A 19787-nucleotide genomic window follows, 5' to 3' on the forward strand; every position below is an offset into this window, starting at 1 on the left:
AAAAAAATTAGAGAGATTAGAAGCAGAAGAAGAGAGAATGAGTGAACTAGAAAATGAATCCAAAGAAATTACTCAGGGGACGCCTGGGTGGCTCAGCGGTTAAGCATCTGCCTTTGGCTCAGGGTGTGATCCCCAGGTACCAGATTGAATCTTGCATCAGGCTCCTTGCAGGGAGCCTGCTTCTCCCTCTGCCTGTGTCTTTGCCTTTCTCTCTATGTCTCTCATGAATAAATAAATAAAATCTTAAAAAAAAAAAAAGAAATTTCCTATAATGTAGCAGATAGACATACTAAAAAACATGACAGAGATGTTAAAATATTTGGAGGGCAGAATAAAGTTTATTAATATTCAACTAACTGTGGAGTCTAATGACAAAATGCAGAAAATGGAGGAAACACACTCAAAGAGAAAAGACTGAGAATTTTACAGAAGCATTGAAATACAGGAATTTGCCTAAAATAGGTGCATAAAGCAAAATAAATAAAAGAAAAAAGCCACAGTTAGGTATATCACAGTAAAACTACAGAACGGTTGTGTGTATATGTATGTATCTGTATCTCTCTATATACGCAAAGGGACACTCACCTGATACAGAGGATCTTAGACACAAATTCTCATGAGCAAGGGAAGTGGTAAATATGCACATAAACATAAGTAAATATTGTCTGTAGAAAATAAGGATGATTCTAACATATGGATTTTTTTTTTAAGATTTTTATTTATTTATTCATGAGAGACACAGCAAGAGAGAGAGGTAGAAACACAGGCAGAGGGAGAAGCAGACTCCCTGCGGGGAGCCCGATGTGGGACTCGATCCCGGATCCCAGGATCATGCCCTGGGCCAAAGGCAGACGCTCAGCCGCTGAGCCACCCTAAATAGTGAATAGTAACAGCAAAAACATTAAAATGGTAGTTATCAGAGGTAAAACATTTATGTGGAGGTTTAAAATATTGCACAGCTTTAGATTTTATCAGGTAGAGTTTGGAAAGTAGTATTTAGGGCAGCCTGGGTGGCTCAGTGGCTTAGCGCCGCCTTCAGCCCAGGGTGTGATCCTGGAGACCTGGGATCAAGTCCCACGTCCGGTTCCCAGCATGGAGCCTCCTTCTCCTTCTGCCTGTATCTCCGCCTCTCTCTCTGTCTCTCATTAATAAAATCTTTTTTTTTTTTTAAAGATTTTATTTATTTATTCATAGAGACAGAGAGAGAAAGAGAGGCAGAGACACAGGCAGAGGGAGAAGCAGGCATCATACAGAGAGCCTGACGTGGGACTCGATTCCGGGTCTCCAGGATCACGCCCTGGGCTGCAGGCGGCGCTAAACCGCTGCGCCACCGGGGCTGCCCTCTCGTGAATAAAATCTTAAAAAAAAAAAAAAAAAAAAAAAAAAAAGGAAAGTAATATTTAAAGGCTAACAAAAGAATAAATATGTCTTAAGTTCTTGTTTGTTTTTTTTTTTTTTGTGGTTTGAAAATTTATTTGCGAGAGAGCAAGTGTGTGCTAGAAGCGGGAGGGACAGAGGGATAGGGAGAAAGAAAATCTCAAGCAGACTTTCTACTGAGTGTAAAGCTTGACATGGGGCTCAAATTCTTGACCCTGGAATCATGACCTGAGATGAAATCAAGAGTTGGACGCTGAACCAACTGAGCCACCCAAGTGCCCCAGGAATGTCTAACTTTAAAAAAAAAAAAATCTGAAAATCTAGTTTAAAAATCTAAGGACAGGGGAATCCCTGGGTGGCGCAGTGGTTTGGCGCCTGCCTTTGGCCCAGGGCGTGATCCTGGAGACCCGGGATCAAATCCCACGTCGGGCTCCCGGTGCATGGAGCCTGCTTCTCCCTCTGCCTGTGTCTCTGCCTCTCTCTCTCTCTGTGACTATCATAAAAATAAAAAATAAAAAAAATAAAAAAAATCTAAGGACAGGGACACCTGGGTAGCTCAGCGGTTGGGTGCCTGCCTTTGACTCAGGGCGGGATCCCAGAATCCACGATCCAGTCCTACGTTGGGCTCCCTGAGAGGAGGCTGCTTCTTCCTCTGCCTATGTCTCTGCCTCTTTCTCCCTGTGTCTCTCATGAATAAATAAAGAAATCTTAAAAAAAAAAAAGTCTAAGGACAGTTATGTCAGTAATCCTAATAAATGTAAAAACTTGCTAGAAAACAGACATAGGTCAGATTAGATTAAATACAATTCCAGCTATAGGCTAAGAAACCATTAAAACATAAAGACTTAGAAGTGTTGAAATTTACAAAATAGTAAAAGACATACTAGGGAAATTACAACTAAAAGAAGTCAGGGTAGCTACATTAGTACTTAAAAACAAAATGTTTTTTAAGATAGGGTTGCCAAAATTTAGTGAAAATAAACAAAACCGGGATCCCTGGGTGGCGCAGCGGTTTGGCGCCTGCCTTTGGCCCGGGGCGCGATCCTGGAGACCCGGGATCGAATCCCACATCGGGCTCCTGGTGCATGGAGCCTGCTTCTCCCTCTGCCTATGTCTCTGCCTCTCTCTCTCTCTCTGTGACTATCATAAATAAATAAAAAATTTAAAAAAAAAAAAAAAAAAAAAGAAAATAAACAAAACCCAGGACTATGTAAGTTAAATTTGTACTTTGGATAAACAATGAATAATTTTGATATATTTAGGATATATGTATACTAAAAATTATTTATCTAAAATACAAATGTTTGAGTATCCTCTATGTTATCTGGCAACCCTACTGTAAAACAAAAAGCATTTTTAGTGACAGTTTTAGATTATGATAAAGAGCTCAATTTGCCAGGAAACAGTAATGATTCTAAACTTCTAAGCTCTCAATCAAGTTGCCTCAAAATAAAGCAAACTCTGACAACCCCTGGGAGAAATGGACAAATCCATCACCCATCACTATAGACAAAACCTCTACCTTTCCTCTGCTGTCAGTGGCTGCTTTCCTCCAGAGCCACAACACCCATGTGTAGTTCTACCAGGTTTTTTCCAAATTGGCAAGTGGAAAGGTCTCTGCAGGCCTAAGGGTGGTAATGGCTTCTCTTTGTTGCTAGCTACTGGCACTTCATCACTACTTGTTGATTCCTTAGCCATGGCCATATTTCAGTAAATCAAAAAATAAAAAAATAAAATAATAAAATAAAATAAAATCTTGTCAGCTAAACTCTTTCAAGTGTGCCATATGTTTCCTGTTACTACCATAACAAAGACAAGTGCAGAATTTTGTGGCACTGATTATTCTCCTATAAAATGGAAAGAGTACAGTTGGATAAACCAGCATCTCATGACTATCATAATAAAGACTGCAGGGGATCCCTGGGTGGCGCAGCGGTTTGGTGCCTGCCTTTGGCCCAGGGCCCGATCCTGGAGACCCGGTATCAAATCCCATGTTGGGCTCCCGGTGCATGGAGCCTGCTTCTCTCTCTGCCTGTGTCTCTGCCTCTCTCTCTGTGTGTGACTATCATAAATAAATAAAAATTAAAAAAATAAATAAAGACTGCAGTGAGCAAAAATCATCAATGAATGTTAAATCTAAGGTGTAAAGTCTAATGAAAAGCAAGATATTTGCATAATCTTTTTAAAAAGATTTTATTTAATTCATTTATTTATTTATAGAAAGCACATGCAGGTGGGGGAGGAGCAGAAGGAGATGGTGAGAGAGAAAATCTCAAGCAGATTGTGTGCTGAGCTTAGAGCTCGATGCAGGGCTTGATTCCAGGACCCCAAGATTATGACCTGAGTGGAAATCAGGACGCACACACTTTAACCAAATGAGCCACACAGGCACCCTGATATTTGCATAGTCTTAAAGTGCAAAATTGTTTTAATTGAAAGGAAGAAAATAATAAATGTTAAGACACTGGAAGAACACTGTTAAAAACAAAAATTAACATCACCAAGGAGAAACAGATGGACATTACAGACCTCTAGATGTGATTCCTTAAGAACAAAACAAAACCATATATCTAATATCCTGCTAGGAATGCACCATCTGATTTAACCATGAGGAAACATCAAACAAACTCACAATAAGGAATACTGTATAAAATAACTTGGCTGAATTCTTAAAAATATCAATGCCATGAAAGACAGAGAACACATGAGGAAATGTTACAGATCAAAGGAAACGGAAACAACATGGAACTAAATACAATATATAATCTTAGACTGAAACTTGTACTGGTAGGAGGGAAAACTAGAAAGTACATTCTTGGGACACTGAAATACAGATTATAAATTGGATAAAAGCACTGTGTCAATGTGAAGTTTTCCAAATTTGATAAACTATACTGAAGTTATGTAAGAAAATATTCTCATTTTCAAGAAATACTAAAAGCAAAGAGGCATGATGTATATACAACCAATTCTCAAATTATAAATGAATACATAACATAAATCAATATAGTGTGTATTATGTGCGTTAGTGTAAAATGAGAGAATGGTAAAACAAAGTGTAAACCTGGCAAATATATTTTAACACATACAGACAGAGGGAAAGAGAGAGAAGGGGGTGAGAGTTGGTGAAGGAGGTAAATTATGGCCAAAAGTTAAAGATTAGTGAATCTGAGAAAGGTTATACAGGAGTCCTCCGTGTTACTCTGGCAACTTTTCTCTAGGTTTTAAATTATTTCAAAAGAAAAAGTGGTACAGATATTGCTCCATTATAATTCTGTTTCACTTGAAATATGATGAAAGATATAGATTCTATTTCCAGGAAATCGACTTGCATTAACACGCATAAGTTTGGATATTCTTTCAGGGAGTTCAAAGACACCATGAAGTACATGCAGGTTAAGAAACACAGCTCCATTTTTTCCCTCACATCCACTATTGCAAAAGGGAATTCTGCCACCAGCATGGTTTTCTTTTTTGGTAGGTAACCATTGTTTTCTGTCTTGTTATGTGCAGGGGTTCCCCTCCCCAGGATCTCTGAAATTTTTAAAATATCACCAAAATATAGTACAGATTTTTTTTCAAATGTTTTTTAGAAAATGGTTAGCACTTTTTATTCTTCAGGTCATTTTCAGCCTTAGTAACTTTTCTACAACAACAAATTTGATTAATGTTTCTGTTCCATTTCTTCTGATTTTTCCCTTAGAGATTTCTGTTATCTATTGCTTAATTTCCAATCTTCTTTCTTTCATATGTATACTTTCCTTTTACCTATCGTTTTCATCTCTGTCCTTTCGCTGTGCATTCTAGAAGAGCACCCCAAGTGTGCTCTATATGTCATTAATGTGATTTTTTTGTAGCATCGATTCTGTCCTTTATCACATGCTGCTTATACTCCACACATGTTGTTGACCTGGAGCTGTCACTTGAGAGTGGATACAGAAAGATAGAGTGACTATAGAAAAAGAGATGACAGGGTTAGGGTTTTTAGCAGAACAACTAACAGCTCTAACTTCTTGATTTTCAAGTCAGGGCAGCCCTTCCAATCTGGAGTTGGAAATGGATAGAAAGGTGAGTCCAAGCCTTATTAAGCCTTCTTTGTGGCCACTGGTAAACTTGGGCTTACAGAAGTGATATGAATGTGGTCCTCAATGTAATTAATAATAAACTTATTGGAAAATTTCCCCATACTTTAGCATAAAGCTTTTTCATCTTTGTTTTACAGTGATGTTTCCCTTTATTAAAGTATCTTTATGGAATTTTTCTGTTTTTAAGATTTTATTTTGAGAGAGAAAAAGTATGTGAGTGGGAAGAAGAGGCAGAGGGAGAGAGAGAATCTCAAGCAGAGTCCACACTAAGTGCAGAGCCCAATGCAAGACTCGATCCCAAGACCCTGAGATCATTACCCGAGCAGAAATCAAGAATTGGATCCTTAACTGACTGAGCAACCCGGGCGCCCCCTTTATGGAATTTTTAAAAGGTACTTGGAAAAAGCTATTTCAGGCATTGGAAATACTATCTGATACCAGGTTAACCTAGAAATATCTTCTGCCTTATTTTCCCTTGAGTAAGAGCATATAGGGTAAAACATTACTTCTAATTATTCTGGTTTATTATATTCCTATTATAGACATGGATTTTTCGAAGAGATGGGTCTTATTGTTTAGTACATCATTTTTGAATGTTTAGGATAGGTATTAATTGACATAAAGAGAACTGATTTCTTTCTTTAGAATTCCAAGGGAAACTGTAAATAGCTACCCAATCAAACCTCTTAGTTTCAAGTGTTCTCTCTTCCTCAAAAGATGGTCTCACTAATGAAAGCCAAAAGAAAAAGATGAGAGGAACTATGGAACCTGCTTCTTTTAAGAGACTGGTTTTCCCACAGGTCTTCGATAGGATCACATTGGAGGACACCCGTTGTTAAAGAAGACAATTTAAGTGTATTAAATCAGGAATGATACAAGTAAGGAATAGGTGGCTTGTACATAAAACAAAGTGGCTTGTTTGACATTTGATGTAGATCAGTAAAAGACAAAGAAGACGACTTGCTTTACATAGCAAATACAAATGCATGAAATTCATCACCCCCCGAGAGGATTTCTGGCAGAAAACATACGTTATTGGGATACATTTATGAATGACTATGCCAAAATGATGAGAGAGAAGATGAAACAAAGACTTGACTTTGATGATGAGTCTAAGGACACAATCTTGTGGCTATTCCCTTGCAGTAGTCTGAGATTTTGAGACTGACCCAGTGGACAAATTCCTGGGTTTCTAAAACCAATTCATATGCCTTTATTATTTTTTTTAAAGACTTTTATTCATTTATTCGTGAGAGACACAGAGAGAGAGAGAGAGAGAGAGAAGCAGAGACACAGGCAGAGGGAGAAGCAGGCTCCATGGAGGGAGGCCAACGCGGGACTTGATCCTGTCTCCAGGACCAGGCCTTGGACTGAAGGCGGCACTAAACCGCTAAGCCACCCAGGCTGCCCTTCATATGCCTTTAAAACACAGTGGAGGGATCCCGGGGTGGCGCAGCAGTTTGGCGCCTGCCTTTGGCCCAGGGCGCGATCCTGGAGACTCGGGATCGAATCCCACGTCGGGCTCCCGGTGCATGGAGCCTGCTTCTCCCTCTGCCTGTGTCTCTGCCTCTCTCTCTCTCTCTCTCTCTGTGACTATCATAAATAAATAAAAATTAAAAAAAAAAAAAAAACAGTGGAGGGGGGATCCCTGGGTGGTTCAGCGGTTAAGTGCCTGCCTACAGCCCAGTGTGTGATTCTGGAGTTCCGGGATCGAGTCCCACCATCATATTCCCTGCATGGAGCCTGCTTCTCCCTCTGCCTGTGTCTCTCTCTGTGTGTGTGTTTCTCACGAATAAATAAATAAAATGTTAAAAAAAAAAAAAAAAACAGCGGAAAATTTTCTGTTACCTTATCATTACCTTATTATCTCTATGTCACGTCTTTTATAATTACCCACATCTTCTTCCTGTATATAAACCCAGTCTTTGCTTCTTCTGAAGCAACTTATGCCTAGAGAAACTGTTCAGTAATTTCCTGTTTAATAATTAAAGTCTTAAAAATGATACATCTAAACACACTGAGGTATTCTGAGAGACGGGAAAATGTTCTACTCTGAACTTTCTCAGATATTCTTCATAAAATACCCAAAGGAAAAAATTCTGCCTGTTTTCAAAATCAAGGCAAAAATACTTGGAGGGGAAGAAAAGCTGAAATAAGAAACTGAATTCAATTCACAGTTGTTGCTTTGAAGGTCTAAGAAAATTTTAAGGGAATGTGGTACGTATTTCTTTACTAAAACAGCTAAAATTTGAGTACAAGAAATCAAGGAAATGAGGAATAGCTGGAGATTCAGCATCCTTCAAATTCACCAAGAACAGTATTAGTTGGAATATTCCTACTATGACCTAGAAGCCAAATTAAAGTAAAGGAGTCCAAGGGGGGGGTTTTCCTGGATGTGAATGACAAAGTCTCACATAACAGTGGCAAGAGCAGAGCTGAAGATGATATTCGCAGACAACCAGAACCAGGACTTCAAATAGTGCCAGACTCTTTCTTGGACACATTCTGCTTGCCTTACTAAGCTGGCTTTATTTCTGCCACACACTCAGGAATAGGATTCCACTAGTAGTTAAGATATAATTACAGAATAATTGGTTAAAAGTAGTTCAAATACATAAGTCCTCCAAAGGTGAGGTGGATGGTGAGTCCTGATGGTCAGTAGCTCAAAAATCAAAGGACCCGAGTTCACTCTTTGTCTTCCTTCTCTTCACAGTAACAGTGAAGAGATCTTTTCTCACGATCTCAAGGTGGCTGCAGCAGAGCCAAACATAATGTTCTTCCATAGCAATGTTCAAAAGCAGGAAGAGAAGGAGAAGCTTTCTTTATATAATTATTTTCTCAGAAAGTTAAATGCCTCCCAGAAAACCCTAGCAGACATCTTTTTATATAGCACTGCCTAGATAAAAATTGGCCACATGCTTATCCCATCTGTAAGAAAATCTAGAAAAATTAATATCAGGAATTTTTAGTTTATTTTTTTAAGAGCTAGTTCCTACTAAGAGGAAAAGATGAAACAGGCAATCAACAATGTCTAACACTTCTACCAATCGCTCCTATGCCTTATATCAGTTCCTTCTTGCTTGCAGCCTGCTGAAGAACCTTCCTGATACCTGCTCTTCCATCTGACTACTTGCTTTCTACTAGAAATGTCTATTCAGGTTTTCAACTGCATGTTCCATTCATACCTTGATCTGCTTTACAACTTTCTCTTCAGGGTTAATAACCAGGTCTTCAAACTGTTTTCTGGCTTGACTCATGTGCCCTGAGGACTCTGCTTTTCCTATCTGTCCAGTGGTTCATAGAGGCTTCCAGTATAGATGAGCTGGCCTATCCCACCCCTACTCTAGGCTCCTGCTCAGCTTAGTGAACAATTCCATTGAGCTTCTGCCTACCATGGAATTAGTTTGGAAAATAAGTTCTCTTTTGGTCGCTGAGTTTGAAGTCTTTGTGAGCATGTAAGTGGAAATATACAAAAGGCAGCTGGAAATAAGGAGCCTAGGGCTTAGGAGAGAAATCCACTGGGAGATACAGATTAATGGTCATCAGCAAATAAGCTGTAATCAAAGCCTCATGGGTAGATGAGCTTGATCAAAGAGACTACAAAACAGAAGTCCTTAATCTGATGGGCTTTAGGAACATCTATGAATTCACTGAAATTGTGGGTAAAATTCTGTGCATCTATGTGTCTATATTTCTAGGTAGGGATCCATACATTTCATAAGATTTCAATTAGGTCTGTAAATCTAAAAAGATTAAAAACCTATAGGAGAGTGGAAGGCTAAGGCTGCAACCAAGAGGGCACTATTTATTTAAAGGTGCCACAATTTTGGAATCAGAGACTATGATGGGAAAGGATATGGAATATGTTAGCATTTAATTTCCAATTTACTATCTGAGTCACAACAACCATCAAGCACATGATTTTCTATTCAAAATTGGGCAATGTGTCCCCAAAATATGTTGACTCAGACACCAATACTTCTAGGTTACTCAGAATTATATGAAAACCAGCACTTTTAGGCCTGGAGTTTCTGATTCTATACTCCAAGTCAAAATGTGAATTTCTTTCCACTCCCAGTCATAAATAAAGGGAACAATCTCCCCAGCCACCTTCCTTTCTCTGGAGCCATTTTTACCTCACACTTGACAGTCAAAGATCACTTTTTAAACATTACTCCATAAACTTCACAATCATCAATGCTGGATATACTAGCATCCGAGTTTTTGCAAGCCAAGAAGCACTGAAAAAAAAACATAGGATTTGGGAGGCACCTGGGTGGCTCAGTAGTTGAGCATCTGCCTTTGGCTCAGGTCATGATCCTAGGGTCCTGGGATCAAGTGCTACATGGGGCTCTCTACAGGGAGCCTGTTTCTCCCTCTGCCTGTGTCTCTGCTCTCTCTCTGTGCCTCTCATGAATAAATAAATAAAATCTTAAAGACAAAGCAAAACATAAGATTTGGGTTACAAGTACAGCTACGAAACCCAAGCCCACAAAACAAAAATGTCAGCTTGTATGTATTATTGTGAAGTGCACAAAATGCAATTATAGTTCACACTTCATCTTTTTTTCCCTCAAAATTCTTTGTCACTTTAGAAATAGAGATGGGGGAGAAGGGTTTTTATTTTTTTTTTCCAGTGTGCATTCAGAAATCCTTTAAAAAGCCACAAGTATGTATGAAACAAATTCTCTAGTCACATGGATTCAAATCATAGCATTCTTCCCAACCTACCACTCAAGTAGACCAAGAATAATCTAGCCAGCCAACTTTCATGTAAGAAAACTACTATTGCCTGGAAAACCTCTAAATATCATTTGTACGTGTTTCTGGTTTATAAAAAACAAAACAAACATGTCAATATTGTGTAAGGAGAAAGCTATGAATTACCAATTACCAAGAAATTATCAAGGACTATTATAATGGATGTTAGACTGATGTGTACTTCATCTTTAGCAGAATGTAATCTTTTTAAAACCTCAGAGATGGTTCATAAAAGAATATATGTATATAGGCAACAACTGGGAAATGTTTAATTATATGAATCAGTGAAATCTATTAAAATTAGCAAAATTAACAAAAATAAAATTACCTATTATAAAGATAGTTCAAAAGATTAAAAAGAAATTATCAATATATATCAAGCAACTTAAAAAATATCAGATACTTGGACCTGATTTAATTCTACTTTCAGTAGTCTAATCTTCAAAAAAAGAAACTAAAATGTATTTTGTGCAAAGATGTTCATTGTAGTGTAATTTGTCAAACAGACAATTGTAAGTAACAAAAAGAAAATGATAAAATGAATTATAGAAGATATACTACTAGGGAAATATATTTTATTTGTTCATGCATTTACTGACCTACTAATGTGTTTCAGAAAGGATTTGAGGTGGCTCGGATGGTAACATATTATGTAGCCATGAAAAATTATGTTTAAAAAGCAACATGCTCATGACTATTACAAGGAAAGGGCTACATACAAAATTGTGTACATGTACAAAAGAAAGATCATAAAACAATGCAATTTTGACTTTGTTTAACAATATGCAAGGAAAGAGCAGAAATCCACTGAAATATTAAGAATAGTATATGTATGGTTGGTAATGGGTGAATTTTATTCTTTTACCTTTTTGATTTTGTAAGTTATATACATCAAGCTTATATTTTTATAATAAAATATCTGTATATAGTGAAATCATAGAGAATAAAGATTATTTTTTAAAAACTGCCTATATACATGATGACTTACAAGAAATTAACTCTTCCTATATATAACCACTAATGAGCTGAAAAAGGAAAATTAAAGTAAGTATATATAAAAGAAAAAAATCCCCATAGAAATTACTCTCATGAAGTGTGTATTTGGCAATTAAGGGTATCAAAAGAAAGAAGAAAGAGATGATGTAAGGTTGTGGGGAGAAAAGGACACCTAATATAAGCAAGAGAATACCCGAGAAAAACAAGGAATTTAAATCTTGAAATCAGCCTAATCAGTAAACTTATGCTCACATAGTTGTGTTGCTTAAATGGCAGTTTTAGAAAAGACTGCATGTTGGGGCATCTGGGTAGTTCATCTGCCTTCAGCTCAGGTCATGATCCCGGGGTCCTTGGATTGAGTCCCACCTCAGGCTCCTTGCTCAGCCAGGGACCTGCTTCTCTCCTTTGCCCCTCCCCTTGGCCCCCGCTTGTGTTCTCTCTCTCTCTCAAATAAATAATAAAATTTTTATTAAAAAAAAGAAAAGAGGGATCCCTGGGTGGCACAGCAGTTTAGCGCCTGCCTTTGGCCCAGGGCGCGATCCTGGAGACCCGGGATCGAATCCCACGTCGGGCTCCGGGTGCATGGGGCCTGCTTCTCCCTCTGCCTATGTCTCTGTCTCTGTCTCTGTGGCTATCATAAATAAATAAAAATTAAAAAAAAAAAAAGAATTCATGTAGAGACAGAGGGAAGAATTGTAGTTGCTAGGGGCTGGAAGCAGGGGTAATGAGTATGTACCTTCAGTTTAGAAAGATGATAAGAATTTGGAGATGGATAGTGGTGGCAGTGTAGGGTGATGTGAATGTACTTAATACAGAAGTAACTATACACTTAAAAATTGTCAAAATGGTAAATTTAATGCCATCTATGTTTTACCCTAATAAAAAAAGAAAATTCTTTTTTTGAAATAAATTATGCAGTTAAGGTATTCAGATTAGCTCTTTGAGTTTTCCAGCTTTTCTGAAACAGTATTTTATAAAGATGTGAGTAGAATTTATTTTTTTAAAAAAGCTGTAATTATACTTTAATAGCAATTTTTTTTTAAGATTTTATTTTTATTTATTTTTTATTTTTTATTTATTTTTTTTTAATAATTTTTATTTATTTATGATAGTCACACACAGAGAGAGAGAGAGAGAGGCAGAGACACAGGCAGAGGGAGAAGCAGGCTCCATGCACCGGGAGCCCGATGTGGGATTCGATCCCGGGTCTCCAGGATCGCGCCCTGGGCCAAAGGCAGGCGCCAAACCGCTGCGCCACCCAGGGATCCCCGTTATTTTTATTTATTTATGAGAGAGAGAGAGAGAGGCAGAGACACAGGCAGAGGGAGAAACAGGCTCCAGGCCGGGAGCCCGACGCAGGACTCGATCCCGGGACTCCAGGATCGCGCCCTGGGCCAAAGGCAGGCGCGAAACCGCTGAGCCACCCAGGGATCCCCTAACAGCAATTTTCAATCAGAGGGTAACTTATTACACCTGTTTAATAATTCTGATATAATCAGTGTTCAGTTTTCAAGTATCAAAAAACTATGCCACATTTAAACAAAGGTTTACTTTTAAAAGTAAAGTACCTATTAGTTTCAAAGGAAAAAAACCCTATAAGTAAAGTCACTAATAATTTTGGTGTTTCTGACAAATTTGTGGTAATCAGCTATGAGAATAAATCTCCCCAACAATAAGCACCATTCCCAGAAATTGGGCAAAAGAGATTAAAGAATTACCTCCATAATTCCTGGAAAGAGTCAGTTACCCTTAAAATGCAGTGGAAGTATTCTCATGATAAAGGATTCTACAAATAGAATTTTGCAAACTTAAATTTCTGATCATAAAACATAAGAAGCAAAATAACAAAAAAACTTTTCAGGACCCAAATCCCATATCCAGTATTCTTAATTCACTTTAAAAATATCACTTACCCTTCTAGTGTTTTCAAGGATTTTGGGATCAGGTTTTCCATAGTTAGGTGGATTGGCATATGGGTCATATCCAAGTTTGGCAAGCATGGGTGCAATCACTGCCATGTCTTGTAAAACATCTGGGGGTATCTTCCCAACCCATTTTGATAGTGCTCCCACATTGACTGGCTTGATGACTTGGTCTGTAGATCTTTCCACTCTGAAAACAATGTAATATGAATAAGTATTTATTTAGAATACCAAAAAATAATGTTAAAAGACCAATCGAAATTATTTTTGGTAACTTTAAAAACTTTAAGTGTCTGAATTATAAGCCTATTGAGAAAGGGGACACTAATCAGGGGTAACACTATTTACCAGACTTCCTTTTAATGTCCTAAATTTGACAGCTATTACTGGCAACTTCGTATTTCTAGAAATAGGAAAAACGGTCAGCTGAAAACATCTGCACAAAATGGGTTAACATTTTAATTACAACATCCACAAAAAAAAAAAAAAAAAACAAAGCTAAGAATGCTTAGAACAACCAATCAACTTATTTGAAAGGCATCAAAATTAAACAAATAAATAAATAAGATGGACTGATGAATGGCTAAAGGGACAGATGGACAGATGTGTGATAAAGCAAATATAGCAGTACATTAATTAAAAGCTAGTAGGCATAATTCTTGTATTCTTTGTATGTTTGCAATCTTTCATAGTAAAATATTAGGGAGATAACAGCCAACCATAATCCACTAAGAATGCAAAATATTCATTTGTTCTATTTTTCTGTTGACTTCCTGCAGAATCTTTTCTAAAGAAGGAAAAGAAGTGCTGTTTACAATTTTCAACATTACAGAATAAATGTGTTCTATCTCTTGACCTAGAAATTTACTTTATGCTTATAGTGGTTATACTCACTGTGTTTGACTAACTCATAATCTTAGGACAAAATAAATAAATATAGGGATCCCTGGGTGGTACAGTGGTTTGGCGCCTGCCTTTGGCCCAGGGCGCGATCCTGGAGACCCGGGATCGAATCCCACGTCAGGCTCCCGGTGCATGGAGCCTGCTTCTCCCTCTGCCTGTGTCTCTGCCTCTCTCTCTCTCTCTCTCTCTGTGTGTGTGACTATCATAAATAAATAAAAATTTAAAAATAAATAAATAAATATAAATAAAATAAAATAAACATAAAATGATACCTAGATTTAAATTGTATCAGAATTGGCAGATATTGGCCAAATGACTGCAAAACAAAAGTGCTTAAGAGGGCACCTGGATGGTTCAGTCAGTTAAGCATCTGCCTTTGGCTCACGTCATGATTTCAGGGTCCTCGGATCAAGCCCTGAGCCAGGCTCCCTGCTCAGTGGGGAGTATACTTCTCCCTCTCTCTTTGTCTCCTTCTCACACCCTGCTCATGTTCTGTCTCCCTCTCTCTAAAATAAATAAATCTTTAAAAAGAGTTTTATATCATAATACATAAGAAGTCATTCAAATTAGTATTCTAATAAAAGGTAAAACTCCTTTTTAAAAAGTATGTGACCGGGCAGCCCGGGTGGCTCAGTGGTTTAGCTGAGCCTTCGGCCCAGGGCCTGATCATGGAGACCCGGATTGAGTCCCACATCAGGCTCCCTGCATGGAGCCTGCTTCTCTTCCTGCCTGTGTCTCTCTGTCTCTCTGTCTCTGTCTCTGATGGATGAATGAATGAATGAATGAATGAATAAATAAATAAATAAATAAATAAATAAATAAATCTTTAAAAAAATAAAAGTATGTGACCTCTCACTGCAGACAATCATTATCTGATGACAACTCCCTCAAAGGGACTCCACTCCTAAACAAGAGACAAGAGAAAATAAAATGATTATTCCCCAGGATTCTATGAGACCACTATCTCCAGGTTTCCTTCCTGTCTCAATAGTCACATTTTCCCTCCCTCTTAAAAATTTCTCTAGGACACCCCAAACAATCTACACATTCAATGCAATCCCTTATCAAAATACCATCAACATTTTTCACAGAGTTGGAACAAATAATCCTAAAATGTGTATGGAACCAGAAAAAACCTCAAGCAGCCAAAGGAATGTTGAAAAAGAAAACCAAAGCTGATGGCATCACGATTCCAGACCTCAAGCTCTATTACAAAGATGCAATCATCAAGACAATATGGTATGGGGCAAAAACAGACACACAGATCAATGGAACAAAGGAGAGAACCCAGAAATGGACCCTCAACTCAATGGTCAACTAATTTTCAACAAAGCAGGAAAGAATATCCAATGGAAAAAAGACAGTCTCTTCAACAAATGGTGTTGGGATAATTGGACAGCTACATGCAGAAGAATGAGCCTGGATCATTTTCTTATACCATACACAAAAATACACTCAAAATGGATTAAAGATCTAAATGTGGGAGAGGAATCCATCAAAATCCTAGAGGAGAACATAGGCAGCAACCTCTTTGATCTCAGCTGCAGACTTCTTGCTAGACACATCTCCAAAAGCACTGGAAAAACAAAAAGCAAAAATGAACTACTGGGACTTCAAGATAAAAAGCTGCACAGCAAAGGAAACAGTTGACAAAACCAAAAGATAACCTGTAAAACAGGAGAAGATATCTGCAAATGTCTTATCAGATAAAGGGTTAGTATCTAAAGTCTATAAAGAATTTATCAAATTTAACACCCAAAGAACAAAGAGCCAAGTCAAGAAATGGGCAGAACACATGAACAGACATTTCTCCAAAGAAGACATACAAATGTCCAACAGACACATGAAAAAATGTTCAACATCACTCGGCATCAGGGAAATACAACTCAAAACCACAATGAGATACCACCTCATACCAGTCAGAATGGCCAAAATTAACAACTCAGGAAACAAGAGATGCTGACTAGGATGTGAAGAAAGGGGACCCTGTTTAACTGGTACATCCACTCTGGAAAACACTATGGAGGTTCAAAAAAGTTAAAAATAGAGCTACCCGATGACCCAGCAATTGCACTACTAGGTATTTATTCAAAGGATACAAACATAGTGATTCAAAGGGGCACCTGCACCCGAATGTTCATAGCAGCAATGTCCACGTTAGCCAAACTATGGAAACAACCCAGATGTCCATCAACACATGAATAAAGAAGATATATATACTATATAGTATACGTAGTACACACACACACACACACACACACACACACACACAATGGATTACTCAGCCATCCAAAAAAAAAAAGAAAGAAATTTTAGCATTTGTAATGACATGGATGAAATTAGATGGTATTACCACGAGTGAAAGAAGTCAGAAAAAGACAATTATCGGGGAATCCCTGGATGGCTCAGCGGTTTAGTGCCTGCCTTTGGCCCAGGGCGTGATCCTGGAGTCCTGGGATCGAGTCCCACACAAGGTTCCCTGGATGGAGCCTGCTTCTCCCTCTGCCTGTGTCTCTGCCTCTCTCTCTCTGTGTCTTTCATGAATAAATAAATAGATAAAATCTTTAAAAAAAAAAGACAATTAGCTTATGATTTCACTCATGTGGAATTTAAGAAACAGAACAGATAAATATAGGGGAAGGTAGGGAAAAATAAAATTAAGATGAAATTAGAGAGGGAAACAAACCATAAGAGACTCTTAACTAAAGGAAACAAACTGAAGGTTGCTGGAGGGGTGGTAGGTGGGAGAGATGCGGTGACTGCGAGATGCCTCCCTGCATGGAGCCTGCTTCTCCTCTGCAAAAAATATTGATGTGATAAAGTCTGATAATATAATTTTGGTTTTTTTTTTAAGATTTTATTTATTTATTCATAGACACAGAGAGAGAGAGGCAGAGACACAGGCAGAGGGAGAAGCAGGCTCCATGCACCGGGAGCCCGACGTGGGATTCGATCCCGGGTCTCCAGGATCGCGCCCTGGGCCAAAGGCAGGCGCTAAACCGCTGCGCCACCCAGGGATCCCTGATTTTGATCTTCTTGAATTTGTTAGTTTGTTTTGTGGGCTAACATGTGATCTATTCTGGAGAATGCTCCACATACACTTGAAAAGAAGGTGTATTCTGCTATTTTATATGTTCTGAATATATCTGTTATATCCACCTGTTCCATTCATCACTCAAAGCCATTGTTTCATTGTTGATTTTCTGTTAAGATGATCTGTCATTGATGAAATGATGTGTTAATGTTCCTTACTATTATGGTATTACTATCACTTAGTTCCTTTATGTTTGTTACTATTTTTTATATTTGGGTACTATGTTAGGTGCATAAGTATTTAAAATTGCTATACCATCTTATTGGATTGTCCTCTTTAATATTTATAGCATCTTGTTACAGTCTTTGTTTTAAAGTCTACTTTGGGGATCCCCAGGTGGCTCAGTGGTTTAGTGCCTGCCTTCGGCCCAGGGCGTGATCCTGGAGTCCCAGGATCGAATCCCATATCGGGCTCCCTGCATGGAGCCTGCTTCTCCCTCTGCCTGTGTCTCTGCCTCTCTCTCTATGTCTCTCATGAATAAATAAATAAAATCTTAAAAAAAAAAGTCTACTTTGTCCGACATATGTATTGTTACTCCAGCTTTCTTTTGACATCCATTTGTATGATAGATGTTTCTTCATCCATTTATTTTCAATCTGCAGGGCTTTTTATGGGGCACCTGGGTGGCTCAGTTGGTTAAATATCTGCTTTCAGCTCAGGTCTTGATCCAGGGTCCTGGGATTGAGTCCAATGTTGGGCTCTCTGCTTAGCAGGGAGTCTGCTTTTCCCTCTACCCCTTCCCCTACTAATGCATATGTTCTCTCTCTCAAATAAATCTTAAAAAAATAAATTGTGTAATTAATAATTTTTAAGATTAAACCCATAATCTTAAAAAAAATAGTGTAATTGTTCATTGCAATCACACTCAAAGTAATTACTGATATAAACTTGTTTCATGGGCAGCCCCGGTGGCGCAGCGGTTTGGCGCTGCCGGCAGCCCAGGGTGTGATCCTGGAGGCCCGGGATCAGAGTCCCATGTCGGGCTCCCTGCATGGAGCCTGCTTCTCCCTCTGCCTGTGTCTCTGCCTCTCTCTCTCTCTGTGTCTCTATGAATAAATAAATAAATAAAATCTTTAAAAAAATAAACTTGTTTCATGGTTGATTTTGGAAATTTTCTCTGATCCTTTCATGTCCTTCATTCTTTAATGTTTGCTGATTTTCTTTAGTGATATATTTAGATTTATTTCTCTTCTTTGCATATTTATTGGTGGCTTTTGATACGGTTACCATTCAGTTTGTATATAATATCTTCTGTATATAGCAGTCTATATCAAGTTGATGGTCAGTTAAGTTTGAATCTATTCTTTTTCCCTTTCCTTCCCATGTTTTACGTATATGCTGTTTTATACCCCCCCTTTTTTCAGTTCCTTGACTGATTTTTTTTTACAGAAATATTCATTTTTACTGCCGTGTGTTTCCTTTCTCTATACTGTCACTTTTAGTCTTTCCTTTCCACTCAGAGTCCCTTTTGGTTATTTCTTGCAGAGCTGGTTTAGTGGTCATGAACTCCTTTAGTTTTTGCCTGAGAAAATCTTTATTTCTCTTATTCTGAATGATAACCTTGCCAAATAGAGTAGAATTGGCTACTTGAAAAATTGAAAATTTGAAAATTTTGAAATTTTCAAATTGAAGAATTTCCTGCTAGTCTTTCGGATTTTCCCTTGTAAGTTAATGAATTCTTTTGTCTTGCTGCTTTTAAGATTCTTCATCACTATATTTTGCAAATTTAATTATCACATGTCTTGGTGTAGGTCTATTTTGTTAACAGAATTTGCCCTTAGCCCAGGGCCGAGGTTAGCAAGCTTCGAGAAATGAGTCTTCACGAGAATGAGTGGGCCTGGGATGATGCTAGCAGTTTACTTAGAAGTATCTATGCAGCTTTGCCTCTCACAGGTGTGGCTCTGTGTTTATGCTGGAGGTCAGCAGAGGAAAATGGCACCTGCAAACTACCTCATTTTCAGCGAAGTCTCTCAACATGCTCCAAAATCAGTATGAACAGACCTGTCTCCTGTTTGTCCCTAGCATTGTGTAAACAGCCATTTTTATGTTGTCTCTCTGTGTAGGCTGCTGTCCCTTTAAGGGCAGCATCCAAGCTACTGCTCAGTCTCCCAGCTCACCAAGTGCTGATGCAGCAGCCTTTTAAAGCTCCAGGCTCCAAGTACCACCACTGGTTTTTAAAGCCAAATGTTATAGGGATTTGTCTTCCCCATATAAGCTTCACAGCTCAAGAGCCCATTTTTTGTCCTCTCCATGCACACAGCTTCCCATTATCCTGCAGGCAGCCTCCCTCTGCCTTTCTGACGTTCCTAACCATTCAGCTCTTGGATAACAAGACTTCAGCTGCAGCTTCTTTATAGTAGTTGTGGAGTAGCTCTGCTAGTCTTCAGATTACTCTCCAGTTTTGTTGACTTGGATGTGGATAGTATCTTTTTGGAAACATGGTAAAGGGTGAGTTCAGGGTCCTCCTACACTGCCATCTTCTCAAGCTCCTCCAAAGAAAGCAGTCTTTAAAAATATTTTTTTCCGAGTATATACTGAAAGAGTATATGATCTATCTGACAATATCTGCTTTAAATTTACTAACATCAGGATATATTCTAGTGAAATTATGAGACTTCAAAAGAAAAAAATCCACTGAGCACCTCGGCA

General features: G+C 38.3%; 1 protein-coding gene across 2 annotated transcripts in view; it reads right to left on the minus strand.

Moving 5' to 3' along the window:
- Positions 1 to 19787, minus strand: part of TPST1 (tyrosylprotein sulfotransferase 1) — a 144023-nt gene that overhangs the window by 40885 nt on the left and 83351 nt on the right. Inside the window, exon 3 of one of the 2 annotated variants that reach the window (XM_077908351.1) lies at positions 13133 to 13331. The exons of the other annotated variant lie outside the window; for it this stretch is intronic. Within the exon in view, the coding sequence (XP_077764477.1) occupies positions 13133 to 13331 (199 nt within the window). The remainder of the gene's footprint in view (positions 1 to 13132; positions 13332 to 19787) is intronic. 2 annotated transcript variants of the gene reach the window in all.

This window comes from Canis aureus, chromosome 8, assembly GCF_053574225.1.
Source record: "Canis aureus isolate CA01 chromosome 8, VMU_Caureus_v.1.0, whole genome shotgun sequence".
In the NCBI taxonomy this organism is placed as follows: Eukaryota; Metazoa; Chordata; class Mammalia; order Carnivora; family Canidae; genus Canis; species Canis aureus.